The sequence below is a fragment of the Budorcas taxicolor genome, chromosome 4 (genome assembly GCF_023091745.1).
Source record: "Budorcas taxicolor isolate Tak-1 chromosome 4, Takin1.1, whole genome shotgun sequence".
In the NCBI taxonomy this organism is placed as follows: Eukaryota; Metazoa; Chordata; class Mammalia; order Artiodactyla; family Bovidae; genus Budorcas; species Budorcas taxicolor.
In genome coordinates, this window is record NC_068913.1 from 35,448,817 (window position 1) to 35,473,422 (window position 24,606).

General features: G+C 41.4%; 1 protein-coding gene across 1 annotated transcript in view; it reads left to right on the forward strand.

Moving 5' to 3' along the window:
* Positions 1-24,606, forward strand: part of ELAPOR2 (endosome-lysosome associated apoptosis and autophagy regulator family member 2) — a 211,372-nt gene that overhangs the window by 134,615 nt on the left and 52,151 nt on the right. The window contains exons 5-8 of the mRNA XM_052638923.1: positions 1,223-1,309; positions 5,787-5,892; positions 14,702-14,854; positions 15,466-15,554. Of these exons, the coding sequence (XP_052494883.1) occupies positions 1,223-1,309; positions 5,787-5,892; positions 14,702-14,854; positions 15,466-15,554 (435 nt within the window). The remainder of the gene's footprint in view (positions 1-1,222; positions 1,310-5,786; positions 5,893-14,701; positions 14,855-15,465; positions 15,555-24,606) is intronic.

Here is a 24,606-nt window from a genome sequence, read left to right on the forward strand (position 1 = left end):
ATGGCTTAACACTCGTATTGATTGTCATTATGCTTATAATATAAATATGATACTTAAATTCAGTTAAAGCAAATATCCTCAGTAGCTGATTTTCTCTGGTTTTGGCTGTTAAAAGGATCTGTTTTCTAGTTAGTTAAGTCTAGGAAATAGCTCTATGAAGAAGATATTAATGCTGTTTGTGAAATTAGTCAGGGGAATGAATGAAGTAGAAAAATGACCTAAAGAATAGAGAAATAGCCATTTTGAAGGAAGTATAGATGATGAGATATTACTTCAACCCTATTCTGATGCTGACTATTATGTGCTCCCTTGCTAAGTCATGTCTGACTCTCTGCAACCCCATGGCAGAGCCTGCCAAGCTCCTCTGTCCAAGGGATTCTCCAGACAAGAATACTGGAGTGGGTTGCCATTTCCTTCTCCAGGGGACATTCCTGACCCAGGGATTGAACCCAGGTCTCCTGCATTGCAGGCAGATTCTTTACCACTGAGCTATGAGGAGAAGTCAAGACTATAAATATAGCCTCAAGAAGTCAAGACTGTAGAAAAATACACAGACAGATGTCTGTGTATTTTTTGTAGACCTGGAGAGGTATGTCCCAACTCCTAGGTATTTTAGAAGAATTGTCTGGAAAGCACAAGATGTTTGGTGCTGAAGATATTAGCTGTATTTATTTGAATTGCTGTAGAGTATCAACCTTTGTCCCCAAATACCAAGTGGGGTCTTTGACTTTGGCTATAGCCACTTATGTACACGTTTGGATTAAGTGTTGGGGAACTGAAAACAAAGCAGATTTCATTTATTTTTAATTTCAGGTTTAAATTGCCCTAAATCTTATAAAAATAAACTTTATACTATTGGGCCTGCATGGTGAGTACAAGCTTTTACATCTTTGTAATGACTTTTTCTCCTCTCTGTGAATTTTCAGTGTTAACTGCCCTCTCCTCCTCTGCCTTCCATGCTCCTGCTTGCCCAATTTCTGACTTCTTAATGGGCTTGTCTTTTTGTTACAATAATGAGAAAGATTCACTTAGAACTACGTACTCATATGCAGTTGTCACTCAGGCTCCAGAGGTCTGGTGTGTTTACTTATTGAGAATTACTCGTGGCTGTTGTTTCCTACACATTGAAAGAAGCTCTTGTAGCCTGTCCTGTGGTGAGTGACACATCTAATTAAAAACCCTGTTCACTGAGCTTTACTGGGCCCTTATGTTTACTCCACAGATTCAGAATGATCAGTGCCAGGAGATGGACACCACCGCTGACAAGTGGGTAAAGCTCACAGACAATGGAGAATGGGGCTCTCATTCTGTAAGTCTCTCTCTGCTCTTCTCTCATACCAACCCCATTCTTCTCCTTTCTTTTCTCAAACTTATTTTTAAAAGTTTATTTTAAAGAAAAAAATTATCTTTTAATTTCTAGAAATTTCTAGTTAGGGAAGAAATTGCCCCAAGTTTCATGGACTCAGGCTCTTTCCAGTATTATTTTCTTTCCTTTTCTTTTCTCCTTAGCTCCCTCTCCCTGCTCTTTCCTATCACACTTCAACTGTCCTGCTTTTCAAGGGAGGCATTAACAGGAATGAAGTCTACTCAGAATCAATATACAGAACCTCTGGGTATGTAGGTTTACAGATGTGGTAATCACATGAAAGATAATCAGTGACTCTTGGCATTGGATGGATCCTTGAGTTTGAAGCATCACTACGAACAAAGCTAACCATAGATGTGATGGAATTCCAGTTGAGCTGTTTCAAATCCTGAAAGATGATGCTGTGAAAGTGCTGCACCCAATATACCAGCAAATTTGGAAAACTCAGCAGTGGCCACAGGAATGGAAAAGGTCAGTTTTCATTCCAGTCCCAAAGAAAGGCAATGCCAAAGAATGTTCAAACTACTGCACAGTTGCACTCATCTCACACACTACCAAAGTAATGCTCAAAATTCTCCAAGTCAGGCTTCAACAGTACATGAACCATGAACTTCCAGATATTCAAGCTGGATTTAGAAAAGGCAGAGGAACCAGAGATCAAATTGCTAACATCCATTGGATCATAGAAAAAGGAAACAAATTCCAGAAAAATGTCTACTTCTGCTTTATTGATTATGCCAAAGCCTTTGACTATATGGATCACAACAAACTGTGGAAAATTCTTCAAGAGATGGGAATATCAGACCACCTGACCTGTCTCTTGAGAAACCTATATGCAGGTCAAGAAACAACAATTAGAACTGGACATGGAACAAGAGACTTGTTCCAAATCGAGAAAGGAGTATGTCAAGGCTGTATATTGTCACCCTGCTCGTGTAACTTATATGCAGAGTACATCATGAGAAACGCTGGGTTGGATGAAGCAGAAGCTGGAATCAAGATTTCTGGGAGAAATACCAATAACCTCAGATATGCAGATGACACCACCCTTATGGCAGAGAGCGAAGAAGAACTAAAGAGACTCTTGATTAAAGTGAAAGAGGAGAGTGAAAAACTTGGCTTAAAGCTCAACATTCAGAAAGCTAAGATCATGGCATCTGGTCCCATCACTTCATGGCAAATAGATGGGGAAACAGTGGAAACAGTGACAAACTTTATATTTTTGGGGCTCCAAAATCACTGCAGGTGGTGACTGCAGCCATGAAATTAAAAGACACTTGCTCCCTGGAAGAAAAGCTATGACCAACCTAGACAGCATATTAAAAAGCAGAGACATTACTTTGCCAACAAAGGTCCATCTAGTCAAAGCTATGGCTTTTCCAATAATAATGTATGGATGTGAGAGCTGGACTATAAAGAAAGTTGAGCACTGAAGAAGTGATGCTTTTGAACTGTGGTGTTGGAGAAGACTCTTGAGAGTCCCTTGGACTGCAAGGAGATCCAACCAGTCTATCCTAAGGGAAATCAGTCCTGAATATTCATTGGAAGGACTGGTACTGAAGCTGAAACTCCAGTACTTTGGCCACCTGATGTGAAGAACTGACTCATCGGAAAAGATCCTGATTCTGGAAAAGGTTGAAGGCAGGAGGAGAAGGGGATGAAGAGAATGAGATGGTTGGATGGCATCACCGACTTGATGGACATTAGTTTGAGCAAGCTCCAGAGTTGGTGATGGACACGGAAGCCTGGTGTGCTACAGTCCATGGGGTTGCAAAGAGGCAGACACGACTGAGCAATGGAACTGAACTGAGTTTCTTTTATCCAGGTTTCTCTGCAGTCACCCCAAGAAGCGATTTTCAAACTTGTCGTGTTGGGGACTGTTCTGAGCCCAGTTTTGCACAGCTCTGCATATCACAAAATTCATCCATGTCTGGAGCTGAAAGCTGCTTTCTATCTGTTACCCATTGTTCAAAATTCTACCCTTTCTGGTTGTGTCTGGCAAACTGCTTATTTCTTTAAGGACAACCCTGAGTGTTTGAAGGCAATTATTAGGTAACACAGTCTCTGAATCTGTTATTAGTTGAGGCACTGTCCCTTTGGAGTGAGACATGGATTTAAAATCTAGAAAAATGGTATAGATGAACCTTTTTACAAGGAAGAAATAGAGACACAGATGTAGTGAACAAGCATTTGGACACTAAGGGGGGAAGGGAGTGGGGTGAATTGGAAGATTGGGATTGACATGTATACACTACTAGGTATGGAATAAATAACTAACGAGAACCTGCTGTGTAGCACAGGAAACTCTACCAAATGCTCTGTGGTGACCTAAATGGGAAGGAAATCCAAAAAAGAGGGGATATGTGTGCATATATAGCTGATTCACTTACTGTTCAGCAGAAACGAACACAGCATGGTAAAGTGCTATACCCTAACTTGATCCCTGAGTCGGGAAGGTCCCCTGGAAAAGGAAATGGCAAAGCACTCCAGTATTCTTGCCTGGGGTATCTCATGGACAGAGGAGCCTGGCAGCCTATAGTCCATGGGGTTGAAAAAATCAGAAATAGCGACTAAACAGCAGCAGCAGCTCTGGTTTATAGTCACTGTATTTCTTTAGGCAACTGACTTTGTCTTTTTGACTCTAATAGTTCATATGAGAAATAGGACCAATCTTGCAGAGTTAAATGAGAGGATACATTTGTTATTCAGTCGCTCAGTCATGTCTGACTCTTTGTGACCCCATGGACTACAGCATGCCAGGCTGCCCTGTCCTTTACCATCTCCCGGGGTTTGCTCAAACTCATGTCCATTGAGAGGATACATAGGGAGGGCCTAACATGGTGCCTGCTGTGTAGATTGAACACTGTTTCAATAAATGACCATCCATCCTTGCCTTTGTGTTGTAGCAGATACCTCATCCTTGAGTGATTAATATAATGCATCCTTTCAGAATAATTTTTTTGATCTCTATGCCTGGAAGTGATATTAATACCAATTAAGATCCATTCACCTAAGCTTTCAGTCCTCTGGGCTTTGAAGGTACAAGTAACCCTTGGCAGCAAATATGCTTTCTTCACTTACAAAGACTTAACACAAAGGAAAAAATATTTAACGTACTGCTTTTCTGACTCTCTGGCAGGGTGAGGTAGTCAGATATGTTTTAATTTTATATTGCTTGAATTCGCCCAGCCAGACTCCATAGAAGAATAAGGGTAGCAAATGATAAAGCAAAACACCCTTCAGTTCAGTTCAGTCGCTCAGTCATGTCTGACTCTTTGCGACCCCATGAACCACAGCATGCCAGGCCTCCCTATCCATCACCAACTACTGGAGTCTACCCAAACCCATGTCCATTGAGTCAGTGATGCCATCCAACCATCTCATCCTCTGTCATCCCCTTCTCCTCCTGCCCTCAATCTTTCCCAGCATCAGGGTCTTTTCCAATGAGTCAGCTGTTTGCATCAGGTGGCCAAAGTATTGGAGTTTCAGCTTCAACATCAGTCCTTCCAATGAACACCCAGGACTGATCTCCTTTAAGATGGACTGGTTGCATCTCCTTGCAGTCCAAGGGACTCTCAAGAGTCTTCTCCAACACCACAGTTCAAAAGCATCAATTCTTCGGCACTCAGCTTTCTTTATATCCCAACTCTCACATCCGTACATGACCACTGGAAAAACCATAGCCTTGACTAGACAGACCTTTGTTGACAAAGTTATGTGTCTGCTTTTTAATATGCTCTCTAGGTTGGTCATAACTTTCCTTCCAAGGAGTAAGCGTCTTTTAATTTCATTAGTTTACTTGACTGAATCAGCATGAAATTGACTGGAAAAGTAATTTGATAAAAATGTTCTGGTGGCAAAGGAAGCAAATATTAGACATTGTATCATTTACATTATGGAGCCATAGAGTCAAACCAGGCTCTTCTATAAGAGCAGTCTTATTTTTCTTTTGTTGCTGTCAAAGTGTTGTTTGTTAAGTAATTTTAAAAGGAAGCAAACTCATTCTATTACCTTTTTGTTTTCAGAGCCCAGAGATTTACTTATGAATAGTGACAGCAATCAGTATGTAATTGGGCTAAGTGCCTCTCACAATCTAAATTGAGTCTTTTAAATATAAACCAAGTCTTCATGCAAATGATTTGAAATTCATTTTATCTTCTTCCACGCTTGAAGAATTTTCTGTTCCTCCCTCTTTATTGTATTTTTGGGGTTGGCAAACTTTTTTTTTTTTTTTTTTTTACAAAATGTGAATTTAAGCAAAGCTTAAGTCTCAATAAGTAGTTGATTTAAATTTGTGGGTTCCAGATAATTGTGTTTCCTTATAATGTGTTGAAAAGTATATAGGGGATTAACTTTGATATAGGTATGGTTGGAAGTAGCATGGTTCATCTGACCTGAGTGTCTTGTGTTTTCTTTACAGGTAATGTTGAAATCAGGCACAAACATACTGTACTGGAGAACTACAGGCATCCTTATGGGTTCCAAGGCAGTCAAGCCAGTGTTGGTAAAAAATATCACAATTGAAGGTATTTCACATCTGTCTCTTTTAGTAGTCACCTATCCCATTTTAAAATATTGACTACATTGTTGGTTTCACTGGTTCAAGGAGATATGGGACAAAAATTAGCAGGTTAGGCATCATATTGGCCTAGAGACTCTGGTTTTATTTCTGGCAAGTTGGCTGTTTGTTTTTCCTATCTCTGAACTGAATTATTTAATCTGTGTGAGAAAGTAAAAATAATGACAATTGTAGGTGTCTTGAAATAAAAGAAAACAATCTTTATTAATAGCCTACTCTTCATTCAAGACTTCATTGTGCTGGCATAGTACTTATACAGGTCACGATTGTATCCATAAAAATAACAGTGAAATAAATATCTTGGCCTGTCTCCTACACCTTTTGCCTCTCTTTACCAACTGCATTTTCTGACTCCTGAGAGTGGACAGTATGCTCTGGCATGGTTCATTATCAGAGCTACTTTTACGTAAAGCAGTGATTCTCTTTTATTTAACTTTGAGTTATATTTTACTATGATATAATTGTGCTTCTTCCTTCACTTTTCACTTTCATGCATTGAAGAGGGAAATGGCAACCCACTCCAGTATTCTTGCCTGGAGAATCCCAGGGATGGGGGAGCCTGGTGGGCTGCCGTCTATGGGATCGCAGAGTCGGACACGACTGAAGCGACTTAGCAGCAGCAGCAGCAGCAGCTGTGAAGCTAACTCATTAGTTATAGGGACATCTGCTGGTGATACCTGGACTTACAAACCTGAAGAAAAGTCAGCTTTTCCCTGGGTCTTGTGTGTCTTGTCTGTATGTAACTAGTGAGCATTGGAGAAAAAGGGAACTGGTAGACACAGAGAGAAGAGAATGGTACAGAATTGGAAGGAATCATAATTTACTCCATTTCTGATTAATGAAGTTGTTTTGATAGCTGAGCTTATACACTGATTCAGTTCAGGTCAGTCAGTCGTGTCAGACTCCTTGCGACCCCATGGAATGCAGCATGCCAGGCTACCATGTCCATACCAACTTGGACCTTACTCAACTTTATGTCCATTGTGTTGGTGATGACATGCAACAATCTCATCCTCTGTCAACCCCTTCTCCTCCTGCCTTCAATCTTTCTCAGCATCAGGGTCTTTTCCAGTGAGTCAGTTCATCCATCAGGTGGCCAAAGGACTGGCGCTTCAGCTCTCGGTCCTTCCAATGAATATTCAGGACTGGTATACTTGAGGATTGACTGCTTTGATCTCCTTGCAGTCCAAGGGACTCACAAGAGTCTTCTCCAACACCACAGTTCAAAAGCATCAATTCTTCGGCGCTCAGCGTTCTTCACAGTCCAACTCTCACATCCATACATGATTATTGGAAAAAACATAGCATTGACTAGATGGACCTTTGTTGGCAAAGTAATGTCTCTGTATTTTAATATGCCATCTAGGTTGGTCAGAACTTTTCTTCCAAGGAGCAAGCGCCTTTTAATTTCATGGCTGCAGTCACTAACAGAGTGATTTTGGTGCCGAAGAAAATAAAATCTGTCACTGTTTCCATCATTTCCCCATCTCTTCGCCATGAAGTAATGGGACCGATGCCATGATCTTCGTTTTCTGAATGTGAATTTTAAGCCCACTTTTTCACTCTCCTGTTTCATCAAGAGGCTCTTTAGTTCTTCTTCACTTTCTGCCATAAGGGTGGTGTCATCTGCATATCTAAAGTTACTGATATTTCTCCCAGCAATCTTGATTCCAGCTTGTGCTTCTTCCAGCCCAGCGTTTCTCATGATGTACTCTGCATATAGGTTAAATGAGCAGGGTGGCAATATACAGCCTTGACATACTCCTTTTCCTATTTGCACCAGTCTGTTGCTCCATGTTTGGTTCTATTATTTCTTGACCTGCATACAAATTTCTCAGGAGGCAGATCAGGTAGTCTGGTATTCCCATCTCTTGAAGAATTTTCCACAGTTTGTTTTGATCCACATAGTCAAAGGCTTTGGTGTAGTCAATAAAGCAGAAATAGATGTTTTTCTGGAACTCTCTTGCTTTTTCTATGATCCAATGGATGTTGGCAATTTGATCTCTGGTTCCTCTGCCTTTTCTTAATCCAGATTGAACATCTGGAAATTCACGGTTCATGTACTGTTGAGGCCTGGCATAGAGGATTTAGAGCATTACTTTGCTTGTGTGAGCGCAATTGTGTGGTAGTTTGAGCATTCTTTGGCATTGCCTTTCTTTGGGACTGGAATGAAAACTGACCTTTCCCATTCCTGTGGCCACTGCTGAGTTTTCCAAATTTGCTGGCATATTGAGTGCAGCACTTCCACAGCATCATCTTTTAGGATTTGAAATAGATCAGCTGGAATTCCATCACCTCCACAGCCAGCCTTCTTGATAGTGATGCTTCCTAAGGCCCATTTGACTTCACATTTCAGGATGTCTGGCTCTAGGTGAGTGATCACACTGTCATGACTATCTGGATCATAAAGATCTTTTCTGTACAGTTCTTCTGTGTATTCTTGCCACCTCTTCTTAATGTCTCCTGCTTCTGTTAGGTCTGTACCGTTTGTCCTTTATTGTGCCCATCTTTGCATGAAATGTTCCCGTAGTGTCTCTAATTTTCTTGAAGAGTTCTCTAGTCTTTTCCATTCTTGTTTTCCTCTATTTCTTTGCATTGATCACTGAGGAATGCTTTCTTATCTCTCTTTGCTATTCTTTGGAACTCTGCATTCAAATGGGTATATCTTTCCTTTTCTCCTTTGCCTTTTGGTTCTCTTCTTTTCTCAGCTATTTGTGAGGCCTCCTCAGACAACCATTTTGGCTTTTTGCTTTTCTTTTTCTTGGGGATGATCTTGATCACTGCCTCCTAAACAATGTCACGAACCTCTGTCCATAGTTCTTTTGGCATTCTATCAGGTCTAATCCATTGATCTCTTTGTCACTTCCACTGTATAATCATAAGGGATTTGATTTAGGTCATACCAGAATGGTCTGGTGGCTTTCCCTACTTTCTTCAATTTAAGTCTGAATTTGGCAATAAGGAGTTCATGATCTAAGCCATAGCCAGCTCCTGGTCTTTTTTTTTACTGACTGTATAGAGCTACTCCTACAAGACTTTCTAGAACTAACACCCCAAAGAGATGTTTTGGTTATAGGGGACTGAAATGCAAAAGTAGGAAGTCAAGAAATCTTGGAGTATCTGGCAAATTTGGCCTTGGAGTACAGAATAAAGAAGGGCAAAGGCTAGTAGAGTTTGCCAAGAGAATTCACTGGTCACAGCAAACACCCTCTTCAAATAACACAAGAGAAGACTCTACACATGGATAGCACCAGATGGCCAACACCGAAATCAGATTGATTATATTCTTTGCAGCCAAAGATGGAGAAGTTTATACAGTCAGCAAAAACAAGACTGGGAGCTGACTGTGGCTCAGATCATGGACTCCTTATTGCCAAATTCAGACTTCAGTTCAGTTTAGTTCAGTCGTTCAGTCGTGTCTGACTCTTTGCGACCCCATGGATCGCAGTATGCCAGGCCTCCCCGTCCATCACCAACTCCCGGAGTTCACACAGACTCACATCCATCGAGTTAGTGATGCCATCCAACCATCTCTTTGCCTTTGTTGGCAAAGGAATGTCTCTGCTTTTCAATATGCTATCTAGATGGAGAACAGAATGGCAAACCACTTCAGTATTCTTGCCTTGAGAACCCCATGAACAGTATGACAAGGCAAATTCAGACTTAAATTGAAGAAAGTAGGGAAAACCAGTAGACCATTTAGGATGACCTAAATCAAATCCCTTATGAGAAGTGAGAAATGGATTCAAGGGATTAGATTTGATAGAGTGCCTGAAGAACTATGGACAGAGGTTTGTGACATTGTACAGGAGGCAGCGTTCAAGACCATCCCCAAGAAAAAGGAGTGCAAAAAAGCAACGTGGTTGTCTGACGAGGCCTTACAAATATCTGTGTAAGAAGAGAAGTGAAAGGCAAAGAAGAAAAGGAAAGATATACCCATTTGAATGCAGAGTTCCAAAGAATAGCAAAGAGAGATAAGAAACCCTTCCTCAGCAATCAATGCAAAGAAATAAAGAAAAACAATAGAATGGGAAAGACTAGAGAACTCTTCAAGAAAATTAGAGATACCAAGGGAATATTTCATGCAAAGATGGGCACAATAAAGGACAGAAATGGTATGGACCTAACAGAAGCAGAAGATACTAAGAAGAGGTGGCAAGAATACACAGAAGAACTATACAAGAAAGATCTCCATAACCCAGATAACCACAATGGTGTGATCACTTACCTAGAGCCAGACATCCTGAAATGCGAAGTCAAATGGGCCTTAGGAAGCATGACTACAAACAAAGCTAGTGGAGGTGATGGAACTCCAGTTGATAGATTTCAAATTCTAAAAGATGATGCTGTAAAAGTGCTGCACTCAATATGCCATCAAATTTGGAAAACTCAGCAGTACCACAGGACTAGAAAAGGTCAGTTTCCATTCCAATCTTAGAGAAAGGCAATGCCAAAGAATGCTCAAACCAGCTCACAGTTGCACTCATCTCACGCGCTAGTAAAGTATTGCTCAAAATCCTCCAAGCCAGGCTTCCATAGTACGTAAACTATGAATCTCCAGATGTTCAAGCTGAATTTAGAAAAGGCAGAGGAACCAGAGATTAAATTGCCAACCTTTGTTGGATCATTGAAAAAGTAAGCGAATTCCAGAAAATCATCTACTTCTGCTTTCTTGACTACACCAAAGCCTTTGACTATGTAGATCACAGCAAACTGGAAAATTCTGAAAGAGACGGGAATACCAGACCACCTGACCTGCCTCTTGAGAAATCTGTATGCAGGTCAAGAAGCTACAGTTAGAACTGTACATGGAACAACAGACTGTATCCAAATCTGGAAAGGAGTATATTGTCAAGGCTGTATATTGTCACCCTGCTTATTTAACTTATATGCAGAGTACATCATGAGAAATGCTGTACTGAATGAAACAGAAGCTGGAATCAAGATTGCTGGGAGAAATATCAATAACCTCAGATATGCTGATGACACCACCCTTATGGCAGAAAGTGCAGAAGAACTAAGAGCCTCTTGATGAAAATGAAAGAGGAGAGTAAAACAGTGGGCTTAAAACTCAACATTCAGGACACAAAGATGATGGCATCTGGTCCCATTACTTTGTGGCAAACAGATGGGGAAACAATGGAAAAAGTGACAGACTTTATTTTCTTGGCTCCAAAATCACTGCAGCCATGAACAGACACTTGCTCCTTGGAAGAAAAGTTATATCCAATGTAGACATCATATTAAAAAGCAGCGACATTACTTTGCCAACAAAGGTCCATCTAGTCAAAGCTATGGTTTTTCCAGTAATCATGTATGGATATGAGAGTTGGACTATAAAGTCAGCTGAGCGCTGAAGAATCGATGCTTTTGAACTGTGGTGTTGGAGAAGACTCTTGAGAGTCCTTTGGACTGCAAGGAGATCAAAGCAGTCAATCCTCAAGCATATCAGTCCTGAATATTCATTGGAAGGACTGATGCTGAAGCTGAAGCTTCAGTACTTTGGCCACCTGATGTGAAGAACTGACTCGTTGGAAAAGACCCTGATGCTGAGACTGATTGAAGGTGTTAGGAGAACAGTTGACAGGATGAGATGGTTGAATGGCATCACTGACTCTGTGGACATGAATTTGAGTAAACTCCGAGTTGTTGATGGGCAGGGAAGCCTGGCGTGCTGCAGTCCATGGGGTCACAAAGTGTAAACACTCAACTCAGTGACTGACCTGAACTGAAGTAATAGAGCTTCTCCATCTTTGAATGCAAAGAATATAGTCAGTCTGATTTCGCTATTGACCATCTGGTGATGTCCATGTGTAGAGTCTTTTCTTGTATTATTAAAATAGGATCTTTCTATGCCAGTGCATTCTCTTGGCAAAACCCTGTTAGCCTTTGCTCTGCTTCATTCTATTCTCCAAGGCCATATTTGCCTGTTACTGCAGGTATCTCTTTAATTCCTAGTTTTGCATTCCAGTCCCCTATAATGAGAAAAATACATCTTTTTTGGGTGTTCTAGAAGGTCTTGTAGTTCTTCATAGAACTGTCCAACTTCAGCTTCTTCAGCATTAGTGGTTGGGACATAGACTTGGATTTTTGTGATACTGAATGGTTTGCCTTGGAAACGAACAGAGATCATTCTGTCGTTTTTGAAATTGCACCCAAGTACTGTATTTCACACTCTTTTGTTGACTATGAGGGCTACTCCATTTCTTCTAAGTGATTCTTGCCCTCAGTAGTAGATATAATGGTCATCTGGGTTAAATTCACCCATTCCAGTCCCTTTTAGTTCACTGATTCCTAGAATGTCGACATTCACTCTTGCCATCTCCTGTTTGACCACTTCCAATTTGCCTTGATTCATGGACCTAACATTCCAGGTTCCTATGCAATATTGTTCTTTATAGCATCGGACTTCCATCACCAGTCACATCCACAATTGGGTTTTATTTTTGCTTTGACTCCATCTCTTCATTCTTTCTGGAGTTATTTCTCCACTGTTCTCCAGTAGCATATTGGGCACCTACCGATCTGGAGAATTCATCTTTCAGTGGCCTATCTTTTTGTCTTTTCATACTGTTCATGGGGCTCTCAAGGCAAGAATACTGAAGTTGTTTGCCATTCCCTTCTCCAGTGGACCACATTTTGTTAGTACTCTCCACCATGACCCATGTGTCTTGGGTGGCCCTACGTGGCGTGTCTCATGGTTTCATTGAATTAGACAAGGCTGTGGTCCATGTGATCAGTTTGATTAGTTTTTTGTGGTTGTGTTTTTCATTCTGTGTACCCTCTGAAGGATAAGGATAAAGGGCTTATGGCAGCTTACTGATGGGGGAAACTGACTGAGGGGAAACTGGGTCTTGTTCTGATGGGTGGCGCCATGCTCAGTAAATCTTTAATCCAATTTTCTATTGATGGATGGGTCTGTGTTCCCTGCCTGTTGTTTGACCTGAGACCAAACTATGGTGGAGGTAATGAAGATAATGGCGGCCTCCTTCAAAATGTCCCATGCATGTGCTGCCAGTGCCCCCAACCCTGCACCAGGCCATCACTGACCCATGCCTCTGCTGAAGACTCCTGGACACTCACGGGCAAGCCTGGGTCAGTCTCTTGTGGGGTCACAGCTCCGTTCTCCTGGGTCCTAGCGTGCAAAAGGTTTTGTTTGTTCCCTCCAGCGTCTCTTTTTGCAGACCTGTGTAAGCTCTGGTGCCTCTATGGTGGTGTTAATGGTGACCTTCTCCAAGAGGGTTTATGCCATTCCCAGGTCTGCTGCACCCAGAACCCCTGCCCCTGAAGCAGGTCACTGCTGACCCATACCACCCATACCTCTGCAGGAGACACGCAAACACAGTCCTGGCTGTCTCTGTGGAGTCTCTGGGTCCTGGTGCACACACGGTTTTGTTTGTGCCCTCCAAGAGTCTGTTTCCCCAGTCCTGTGTAAGTTCTTGCGGCTCTATGATGGGGTTAATGGCGACCTCCTCCAAGAAGGCTTATGCCATACCCAGGTCTGCTGCACCCAGAGCCCCTGCCTCTGTGGCAGGCCACTGCTGACTCGTACCTCCACAGGAGACACTCAAACACTCAAAGGCAGATCTCAAAGGCAGGTCTGGCTCAGTCTCTTAGGAGTCTTCTGGTGGACACAAGGTTTTGTTTGAGCCCTCTGAGCATCTCTGGTGGGTATGGGGTTTGGTTCTAAATGTGATTTCATTCATCCTGCTGTCTGGCTGGGGCTTTTCCTTTGCCCTTGGATGTGGGGTATATTTTTTTGGTGGGATCCAACATTCTCCTGTCGACAGTTGCTCAGCAGCGAATTGTAATTTTGGAGTTCTTGCAGGAGAAGAAGAGTGCATGTTCTTCTACTTCGCCATCTTGCTGTGGAATCTCATACACGGATTATATACCTCTATCAAATCTGAATCTCTTAACTGTTCACTATACTTCATTGTTCAATTCAGTATGCATCCCAGCTCTCTGCAACCAGTAAATACATTTGTGATGTTGAATTAATGGTATATAAAAGACCTGGGTTGAGCTTACTATTAATATTTCTCTTTCACTTCGGTAGCAGAAGCAAGGACACACTGATTTGTTGCTGTTGGGCCCTTCCCCTATATTCTGTCTCCTGTTACCACACAGGGTGACACAAGCCCCTCCCTCCATGCTCTGTCTCCCTTTAACACACAGGGTGACACAGGGCCCTCCCTCCATGCTCTGTCTCCCTTTAACACACAGGGTGACACAGGGCCCTCCCTCCATGCTGTGTCTCCCGTCACCACACAGGGTGACACAGGCCCCTCCCTCCATGCTCTGTCTCCCGTTACCACACAGGGGGACACAGGGCCCTCCCTCCATGCTCTGTCTCCCGTCACCACACAGGGTGACACAGGCCCCTCCCTCCATGCTGTGTCTCCCGTCACCACACAGGGTGACACAGGCCCCTCCCTCCATGCTCTGTCTCCCGTCACCACACAGGGTGACACAGGCCCCTCCCTCCATGCTCTGTCTCCAGTTACCACACAGGGTGACACAGGCCCCTCCCTCCATGCTCTGTCTCCAGTTACCACACAGGGTGACACAGGGCCCTCCCTTCATGCTCTGTCTCCTGTCACCACACAGGGTGACACAGGCCCCTCCCTCCATACTCTGTCTCCCGTTACCACTTAGGGGTGATACAATGTCCTGCCTTAATGCTCTTTCTTACATTACCACACAGGGGTGGTACAGGGCCCTCTCTCCATGCTCTGTTTCCCATTACCACACAGGGGTGGCCTACACATCAGAATGCTTTCCTTGCAAGCCTGGCACCTTTAGCGACCAACCAGGTTCATTCACCTGCCAAGTGTGTCCCAGAAACACCTATTCTGAGAAGGGAGCCAAAGAATGCATCAGGTGTGATGAGGACTCGCAATTTTCAGGTAAGATGAGTCTCCAGTGTATACTGTTTGATCTTTTCTGCTAAAGTTATGTTTGTGTGCAGTGTATAGTCATAAGCCAGAAATCACACACAATGTGATGAAAACGGTGGGCCAGAAACCAAAGTCCTGAAATGAATTCATACTTAGTGGATAAAATAGGACTTCTAATTACTTCTTGCTGCAGAAGTTTTCTTTTTGTCCATAATGTTTTCTGTTCCACAACCCCCAGGTAGCTGTTTTGGATATGTTCATACTTGCCTAAAAAAAATTCATATTGTACTTTTAGATGATTCGTTGGCATGGAGATGTACTTAGAAACTTAATTTGTTCCAGATTTACAACATGCAGTGATAATGGAGGAAATCTAATGTTTTCTTAGAAAGCTATGATATGCTTCTTATGTACCTTGGAAACATTTTATTGCTCTAGGAAAAATAAAAATCCAGGCCTTCATTTGCTCTAGGCCTAACTAGTTCTACCTAAATTCTTCTTGCAAGATTATTTTTACTTTTCACTTGTCTGCTTTTTGTTTGTTTGCTTGTTCATGTTTGCCTTTTTTGTAGAGTCACAACATAAATAACTCATTTCTGAAATGCATTCTTGTGTTGCAGAAGAAGGATCCAGCGAGTGTATGGAACGCCCTCCGTGTACCTCAAAAGACTATTTCCAAATCCACACTCCATGTGATGAGGAAGGAAAGGTACAGGCTATGTTCAGTCATCTACATCCCTCATTTATCCACCTCTTTTCCTATTTTGAACAGACTACAGGTTGTTCCTTAGTTAAATGAGCAGATATATAGCGCGTGTGTTTAAGTAGCACAGAGGAAATTTAAGAATTTAGACTCCTAAGTCCACCTTTCTGGCTTTGATTTTCACGTCTGCTGCTTATTAGGTCTTCCCTGTAGGTAGCTCAACCAATAAAGAATCTGCATGTGATGCAGGAGACCAGGGTTTGATCCCTGGGCTGAGAAGTTCCTTTAGAGAAGCAATCCACTCCCAGTATTCTTGCCTGGGAGAGAATTCCACGGACAGAGAAGCCTAGCAGGGTCACATGGGGATCCATGGGATTGCAAAGAGTCAGACATGACGGCGACTAACACACACTGCTTATAGTGCTATGTTGTGTGCGCTAAGTCTCAGATTTCTTCACCTGTACAATGGGAGTAATATCAGTACTTACTTCATAGGGCTGCCATGAAAATACATGAGATACTCAATTGAAGGTTCCCTAACACAGTGCCTGGTGCGTAGTGAGTGCTCAGTCAGTTACTGCTGTTGTAAACAGTTAAGTTTTTTCAGGAATATTAGTATCAGGAGAGCACAGCCTTAAAATGTGTTCTGTGACTCACAGAATGAAGATAATGTTTAACTTCTCTTTAATTATTTGGTTACTCAGTAGGTTCAGTCAATAAAAGCCATGCAGCCATAGGTTGATGCAGTTATGGCAGATTGCTATGTAATTGCATTTAGAAAATGCAAATTAATTACCATATAAATGGCACTTAGCCAGAGGAAGGATACAAACCCAAACTCTGCAGTTGACCTGCCATTGTCTTAATTAAAAAGTTAGCCTTACCAGTCTATGTTAGTAGGAGAAACTGAGATTAAGGTGGCTGTGATGCAGCATTCTTTGTGTGTGTTTGCATCTTTGAAATAATGACATTGATTTTTGTCCTTAGGTTCTAATCTGTAATTTTTATATTTATATAATTGTTTATCTTACCCTTAGTCCTTAAGCTTTTTAAATTTACTTTCCAATACTGAAGACAAAGTATATTCTTATAGTAACAGTATAGCAAGTACTTAGAATAGGTCAAAGGAAGGACAGTTTAAATTATGGACATTTTCATTTAGAAGTGCATCTATTAATTTCAATCAGAAGAGTAACGTTAACAGCTTTTAAAGAGCAAGGATTTATGAACTATGAACTATGATGTTGAATGTCCTTTAATGGCCAAGTAAGAGCTATTTCTATTTAGAAAATATATGCAGAGAGCCATTGCATGCTAAGTCACTTCAGTTGTGTCTGAGTCTTTGTGGCCCTATGGACTGTAGCCCGCCAGGCTTCTCTGTCTATGGGGGTTCTCCAGGCAAGAATACTGGAGTGGGTTTCTGTGCCTTCCTCCATTAAGGTGAGTTGAAAGTAATTTGGAATAATGTTTCTTTAGTTAAACTTTTCTTGGCTGAACTTTCTTTTGTGATGAGTAAGGCAAATTAAATTTACTTTATGTTCTGTTCACTTCAGTCACTCTGTCGTGTCCGACTCCTTGCTACACCATTGACTGCAGCAGGCCAGGTTTCCCTGTCTATCACCAACTCTCAGAGCTTACTCAGACTCATGTCCACTGAGTCAGTGATGCCATGCAACCATCTCATCCTCTGTAGTCCTCTTCTCCTTCTGCCTTCAATCTTTCCCAGCAACAGGGTCTTTTCCAGTGAGTCAGTTTTTTGCATCAGTTGGCCAAAGTATTGGAGTTTCAGCTTCAGCATCTTTCCAATGGATATTCAGGCCTGATTTCCTTTAGGATTGACTGTTTTCATCACCTTGTTGTCCAAGGGACTCTCAAGAGTCTTCTTTAACACCACAGTTCAAAAGCATCAATTCTTCAGCACTCAGCTTTCTTTATAGTCCACGTCTCACATCCATACATTACTGGAAAAGCCATAGCTTTGACTAGATGGACCTTTGTCGGCAAAGTAATGTGTCTGCTTTTTAATATGCTGTCTAGGTTGGTCATAGCTTTTCTTCCAAGGTGCCAGTATCTTTTAATTTCATGGCTGCAATCACCATCTGCAGTGATTTTGGAGCCCTAGAAAATAAAGTCTGTCACTGTTTCCATCGTTTCCCCATCTATTTGCCATGAAGTGATGGGACCAGATGCCATGATCTTAGCTTTCTGAATGTTGAGTTTTAAGCCAACTTTTTCACTCTTCTCTTTCACTTTCATCAAGAGGCTCTTTAGTTCTTCTTCACTTTCTGCCCATGAGGGTGGTGTCATCTGCATATCTGAGGTTATTGATATTTCTCCCAGCTATCTTGATTCCAGCTTGTGCTTTATTCAGCCTGGCATTTGGCATGATGTACTCTGCATGGCTGAGTGGCTCAGAGGTTAAAGTGTCTGCCTGGAATGTGGGAGACTCAGGTTCGATCCCTGGGTTGGGAAGATCCCCTTGAGAAGGAAATGGCAACCCACTCCAGTACTCTTGCCTGGAGAATCCCATCGAGGGAGGAGCCTGGTAGGCTACAGTCCATGGGGTCGCAAAAAGTCGGACACGACTGAGTGACTTTACTTACTTACTTTGCATATAAGTTAAATGAGCAGGGTGATAATATACTGCCTTGACATATTCCTTTCCTGATTTGGAACCAGTCTGTTGTTCCATGTCCAGTTCCAGCTGTTGCTTCTTGACCTGCATACAGATTTCTCAGGAGGCAGGTCAGGTGGTCTGGTGTTCCCATCTCTTCAAGAATTTTCCATAGTTTTTTGTGATCCACACAGTGAAAGGCTTTGGTGTAATCAATAAAGCGGAAGTAGATGTTTTTCTGGAAGTCTCTTGCTTTTTTGATGATTCAACAGTTGTTGGCAATTTGGTCTCTGGTTCCTCTGCCTTTTCTGAATCCAGCTTGAACATCTGGAAGTTCCTGGTTCATGTACGGTTGAAGCCTGGCTTGGAGAATTTTGAGAATTACTTTGCTCGTGTGTGAGATGAGTGCAATTGTGCAGTGGTTTGAACATTCTTTGGCTTTTGAATGAAAACTGATCTTTTCCAGTCCTGTGGCCACTGTTGAATTTTCCAAATTTGCTGGCATATTGAGTGCAGCACTTTCACAGCATCATCTTTTTGGATTTCAAATAGCTCAGCTGGAATTCCATCATCTCCACTAGCTTTGTTTGTAATGATGCTTCCTAAGGCCCACTTGACTTCACATTCCGGGATGTCTGGCTCTAGATGAGTGATCACACCATTGTGTGATCACATCACTTCACTTCATTATCTGGGTCACGAAGACCTTTTTTGTATAGTTCTTCTATGTATTCTTGCCACCTCTTCTTAATATCTTCAGCTTCTGTTAGGTCCATGTCATTTCTGTCCTTTATTGTGCCCATCTTTGCATGAAATTTTCCCTTAGCGTCTCTAATTTTATTGAAGAAGTCTCTACTCTTTCCCATTTTATTGTTTTCCTCTATTTCTTTAAAATGATCACTGAGGAAGGCTTTCTTATCTCTCCATGCTATTCTTTGGAACTCTAGTCTTTAATTAAACTGTAAAAAAGGCTGAGCACTGAAGAATTGATGCTGTTGAACTGTGGTGCTGGAGAAGATCTTGAGAGTCCCCTGAACTGCATGGAGATTAAACCAGTCAGTCCTAAAGGAAATTAACCCTGAATATTCATTGGAAGGACTGATGCTGAAGTTGAATCTCCGATATTTTGGCCACCTAATGTGAAGAGCTGACTCATTAGAAAAGACCCTGATGCTGAAGAAGATTGAAGGCAGGATGAGACAGGTACGGCAGATGACGAGATAGTTGGATGTCACCACTGACCCAATGGACGTGAATTTGAGCAAGCTCCGGGTAATGGTGAAGGACAGGGAGGCCTCGTGTGCTGCTGTCTATGTGGTTGCAAAGAGTTGGACATGACTGAGAATTGATGCTTTTGAACTGCGGTGTTGCAGAAGACTCTTGAGAGTCCCTTGGACTGCAAGGAGATCCAACCAGTCCATCCTAAAGGAGATCAGTCCTGGGTGTTCATTGGAAGGACTGATGTTGAAGCTGAAACTCCAATACTTGGCCACCTGATGCGAAGAGCTGACTCATTTGAAAAGACCCTGATTCTGGGAAATATTGAGGGCAGGAGGAGAAGGGGACAACAGAGGATGAGATGGTTGGATGGCATCATCCACTCAAGAACATGGGTTTGGGTGGATTCCAGGAGTTGGTAATGGACAGGGAGGCCTGGTGTGCTGTGGTTCATGGGGTCACAAAGAGTTGGACATGACTGAGTGACTGAACTAAACTGAGCACTGAACAGCAATAAAAACATTACTGAACTGTGAATGAATGAGATCTAGTATACAAATGGATCTTGTTTTTGCTATAATAAAAATACTCAAAAGTCATGTTTTTATTATGTCAGTGAGTAATGATGTCAGTGAATAGAATGATAAAATCTAGTTGGCCTGTGCTTAAAGAAGGTGTGCTGCGATTCATGGGGTCTCAAAGAGTCGGACGCAACTGAGCAACTGAACTGAACTAAAGAAGTAGAGTGACATATTAAATATAGAATGTACAGCGTACACATACACGCACATATATGGGCACATGTGTACACCCACAGGCATATTGTGTACACAGATACACACAAATTATGGTCTTTTTGTGTTCTTGATATATAGCAAAACAGTGTACCAGGACTCCATAAACTCAGTGATTCTTTTTAAAAAATTTCACTTGGCATATAGTTGATTTACAATCTTGTATTAGTTTCTGCTATATAGTAAAGTGAATCAGTTATACATATACATATATCCACTCTTTATTCTTTTCCCAGATAGGTCATTATGGAGTACTGAGTAGAATTCCCTATGCCATACTGTGGGTCCTTGTTAACTATCTCTTTTATATCACTGATTCTTTAAAAACTGATTTAAGTCTTACTTTAAGAGAGAGGTTTCTAGCTTTAGAAGTGAACAAAAAGCAGTAGGAACTTAATTAGATAACATATATAGTGAAGACATGTCTATTATACACATCCATTCGACTATTTTCCAATTTTATTATATTTTCGTTTGTTCTGGTTTCATCTTTTTAAGAGTTATTTATTCTTGCTTTGAGTACCCGGGCAATTTGCTGGTGGCTGGATGATGTTTCCCAGGGCATTCATCGACTGCCTTTTGACTCTTATTGTCCTGTCATGCTCTTCTGGACCTTATTATCACCTTGCTTGCAGAGCATCATCAAGGGAAATGGCTCTTGAGGTATACAGATTTTAAACATTATAATTCATATGACATAGGAATGTTCAAGTTTTTGAAACTTAGTTATTTGCTTGCTTCCTGCCTATCAGTTCAGTTCAGTCACTTAGTCATGTCCGACTTTGCAACCCCATGAACCGCAGCATGCCAGGCCTCCCTGTCCATCACCAACTCCTGGAGTTTACCCAAACCCATGTCCATTGAGTCAGTGATGCCATGCAACTATCTCATCCTCTGTGGTCCCCTTCTCCTCCTGCCCTCAACCTTTCCCAGCATCAGGGTCTTTTCCAATGAGTCAGCTCTTCTCATCAGGTGGCCAAAGTACTGGAGTTTCAGCTTCAGCATCAGTCCTTCCAATGAACACCCAGGACTGATCTCCTTTAGGATGGGCTGGTTGGATCTCTTTGCAGTCCAAGGGACTCTCAAGAGTCTTCTCCAGCACCACAGTTCAAAAGCATCAATTCTTCGGCACTTGGCTTTCTTTATAGTCCAACTCACACATCCATATATGACTACTGGAAAAACCATAGTCTTGACTAGATAGACCTTTGTTGGCAAAGTAATGTCTCTGCTTTTTAGTATGCTGCCTGCCTATAGGGTACACTTTTAAGGAAAAATTTAATTGGTAACTGGAACCATTCTAATCCTGATTAATAGACTCTCATTCACATCATGAAAAATGTAGAGTGTCTACTCATTCACTCATTCATTGAGTGAATCTTTACTGAGCACTGGTTATATGCCGAGTGCTGAGTGATGAGGACAGAGCCAAGTAAGGACAGACAGAAGAAGATACATGTCTCCATAGGCTGCAGAGCAGTTGTTGTTCAGCTTTGGTGAACATCAGACTCCCCTGGAAGTTCCTGTCCCAGATTTTCTATTTCAGTAGATCCAGGGCATGGCCTGAGAATATACATTTCTAAGAAGTTCCCAGGTAATTCTGACTCTGCTGGTCCAAGATCTCAGTAATTTGGGAACGTCTGGTCTAGACTTTAGAAAAAGAGATAATCTGTCATAGAAAATGAGTCATTATTTCTGATTGTTATTAGTGCTATAGAAGAGAAGTCTGAGCTTTTGGGTGCTTTGACCAAATCAGGGAATGCTTCAGAGATATGTAAAACCTGGGTGAAATGTTTATAAAAAAATCTATAAAATCAAATGTTTTACATATAGTTCTTAAACTAGCCATATATCCACTAATCGTATCATTTGGTCCACAGCTCTCTGTCTTATTCACAGGGAGATAATGAGAAGCTCTATCAAATGTTTTGTTAATATTAAAATTGCCCTCTCTTAAGGAATACTTGTCTATTATCCATTCAATTAGTCAACATTCTTCTGGGCTCAGATCTAAGCACTGAATCTTTGCATGTGTTTATATACAGCTATATAGGTATACCTCATGCAACATTTGTAAAATGTGGGTTCTAAACAACCTTTAAAAAACAAAACACACATGAAAATTTCAAGTTCACTCACTGCTATGAAAGCATGCCTACTCTAGCACTTGCTTATGTCATGAGTTGTATCCAGTGCAACTCCCTACTCTCACCCCCACATCTGGTCACACTCAGGCTCCATATCATGTCAGTTTGGCTTCTGTAGTTGGAGATAATTATGAAATTAATGTATTGAATTAAAAAAATACTTTTCAGAATTTGAGTGGGAACAGGCAGGGCAGGAGTCCCTTGACTCATGTGACTGGGGAAGTTATCACAGAGCAAACAGTTTTACCAAGCCTTTCTTTTGCTCTTCTCACTGATATTCTTGGCTCAGTTTGATTTCCTTCTCAGGTAGCTTCTTTCTGTGGTGCCAAATACACTCTGATATCTCCATTCCAGCCACTATCATCCTCACAGAATTTGATCAAAGGAGGGCTGAACAAAGTTTCTGAAAATGCTGGCCCTGATTGAATCTGGAGCCCATCTCAAACCAGACATTCTGTCCAGTAGTGTGAGCTACTCTGGTTATACTGCTTAGTTCACCTGCTAATGTCTACGGCTGGGAAGGCTAGACCATGTGGCTCCCAGTTCCTTTCATCACCACAGAAGTTAGTTCCAAAAGAGAAAGAGATACTGTCGGTTAGCACAATAAAATGAGAGTGATTCTGCATAGATTCCAGAACACATCACTCTTAAATAATGTAGATCTGGCAAGATTGTCTTGAAATCCTGGGAATTCCTGCAGATTTTGTACATACCTCTTTTGATACTTATGTGATGATCAACATTTGCAATACTTTGATATGTTTTTCAGTCGCTAAGTCATGTCCAACTCTGCAACCCCATGGACTGCAGCACTGCAGGCTTCCCTGTCCTCTGCTATCTCTCGGAGTTTGTTCAAGTTAATGTCCATTGAGTTGGTGATGCTATCCAACCATCTCATTCTCTGCCACCTTCTTCTCCTTTTGCCTTCAGTCTTTCCCAGCATCAGGGTCTTTTCCAGTGAGTCAGCTACTCACATCAGGTGGCCAAAGTATTGGAGTTTCAGTATCAGTCCTTCCAAAATATTCAGAGTTGATTTTCTTTAGGATTGACCAGTGTGATCTCCTTGCAGTCCATGGCACTCTCTAGAGTCTTTGATATGAGGTCACTTTATTGCAAATACTTGTAAAGATGACTGTTTCCTTCACCAAACTCTCTGCTTCCCATGGACAGAAACATGTTCTTAATTATTAAAAAATAAAAATAAAAATTTTAGGTCTAGTAGAGTACCCAGATGGAGAAGGCAATGGCACCCCACTCCAGTACTCTTGCCTGGAAAATCCTATGGACGGAGGATCCTGGTGGGCTGCCGTCTATGGGGTTGCACAGAGTCGGACACAACTGAAGCGACTTAGCAGCAGCAGCAGCAGCAGCAGAGTACCCAGAATGCAGAAGGTAGTGAATTATCTTTTGAATGAATTAATGAATGAGAGAATTAGTAAGTGAATGTATGATTAAACAGTTAGAGTGTTGTGTTCTGTCCTCTGTAGAGGCTTGAGGAAATTTTGACAAAATGGGAAGACTCCAGAGAAAAGAAGTAGATAACTACTTCATATGAAATATTATTGAAATTACTAGAAATTTTTTTTTCAGATTGGAGGAAAGACCCCATTGAATGGTGGACTGGTGATCATCTTTCTGATGTTTCCTACTAGTCCAAAAGAGATTTGATCTCTTTCCTTTGAATAACCATGACATTTCATGTTTCTCTTGGAAATGATGATGATAATAGTAATAGTAGTGATAGTGTTAATAGCAGAAGCAGGTGTCATTTAAATATTTATCTACATGCTTGCTTTGTGTGTATATTCAAGCATTGCTTCCAGTTCTTTTTTCAACAGCTGTGTAACTGGACTCTAGTATACCCAGTTTGAAAATGAGAAAACTGAGGCTTAATGAGATTAAATAATTTTTTTAAGGTCATAGCTATTTGTGGCTATGTGTTAAGACTAGAATTCTAATCAGCTCTGTTGTTTTCCAAATCTGATGCTTTTGTATCCTCTTCATATATTTTCTTTTTATATTATAGTAGTTTGTAAATCTTTCTCTTACAAACAGAGGTTTGTAAACCTTTTTCAGAACAGTTTGTCTTACTAATATTTAAATTTCCTACAATGCTTTCTTCTACATGTAGTAGATACTTAGTAAGAATTTCCTGAATATTAAGTTTAAGCATTTGAAAGAAAGTCTTAGAATAAAAAGCAAGCGAAATGTACTTGGAGCTTTTGTTTCTTAATTAGGATGATGGAAAAACATTTTTCAGTGACTAGGGATTTCTGAATTTAAAA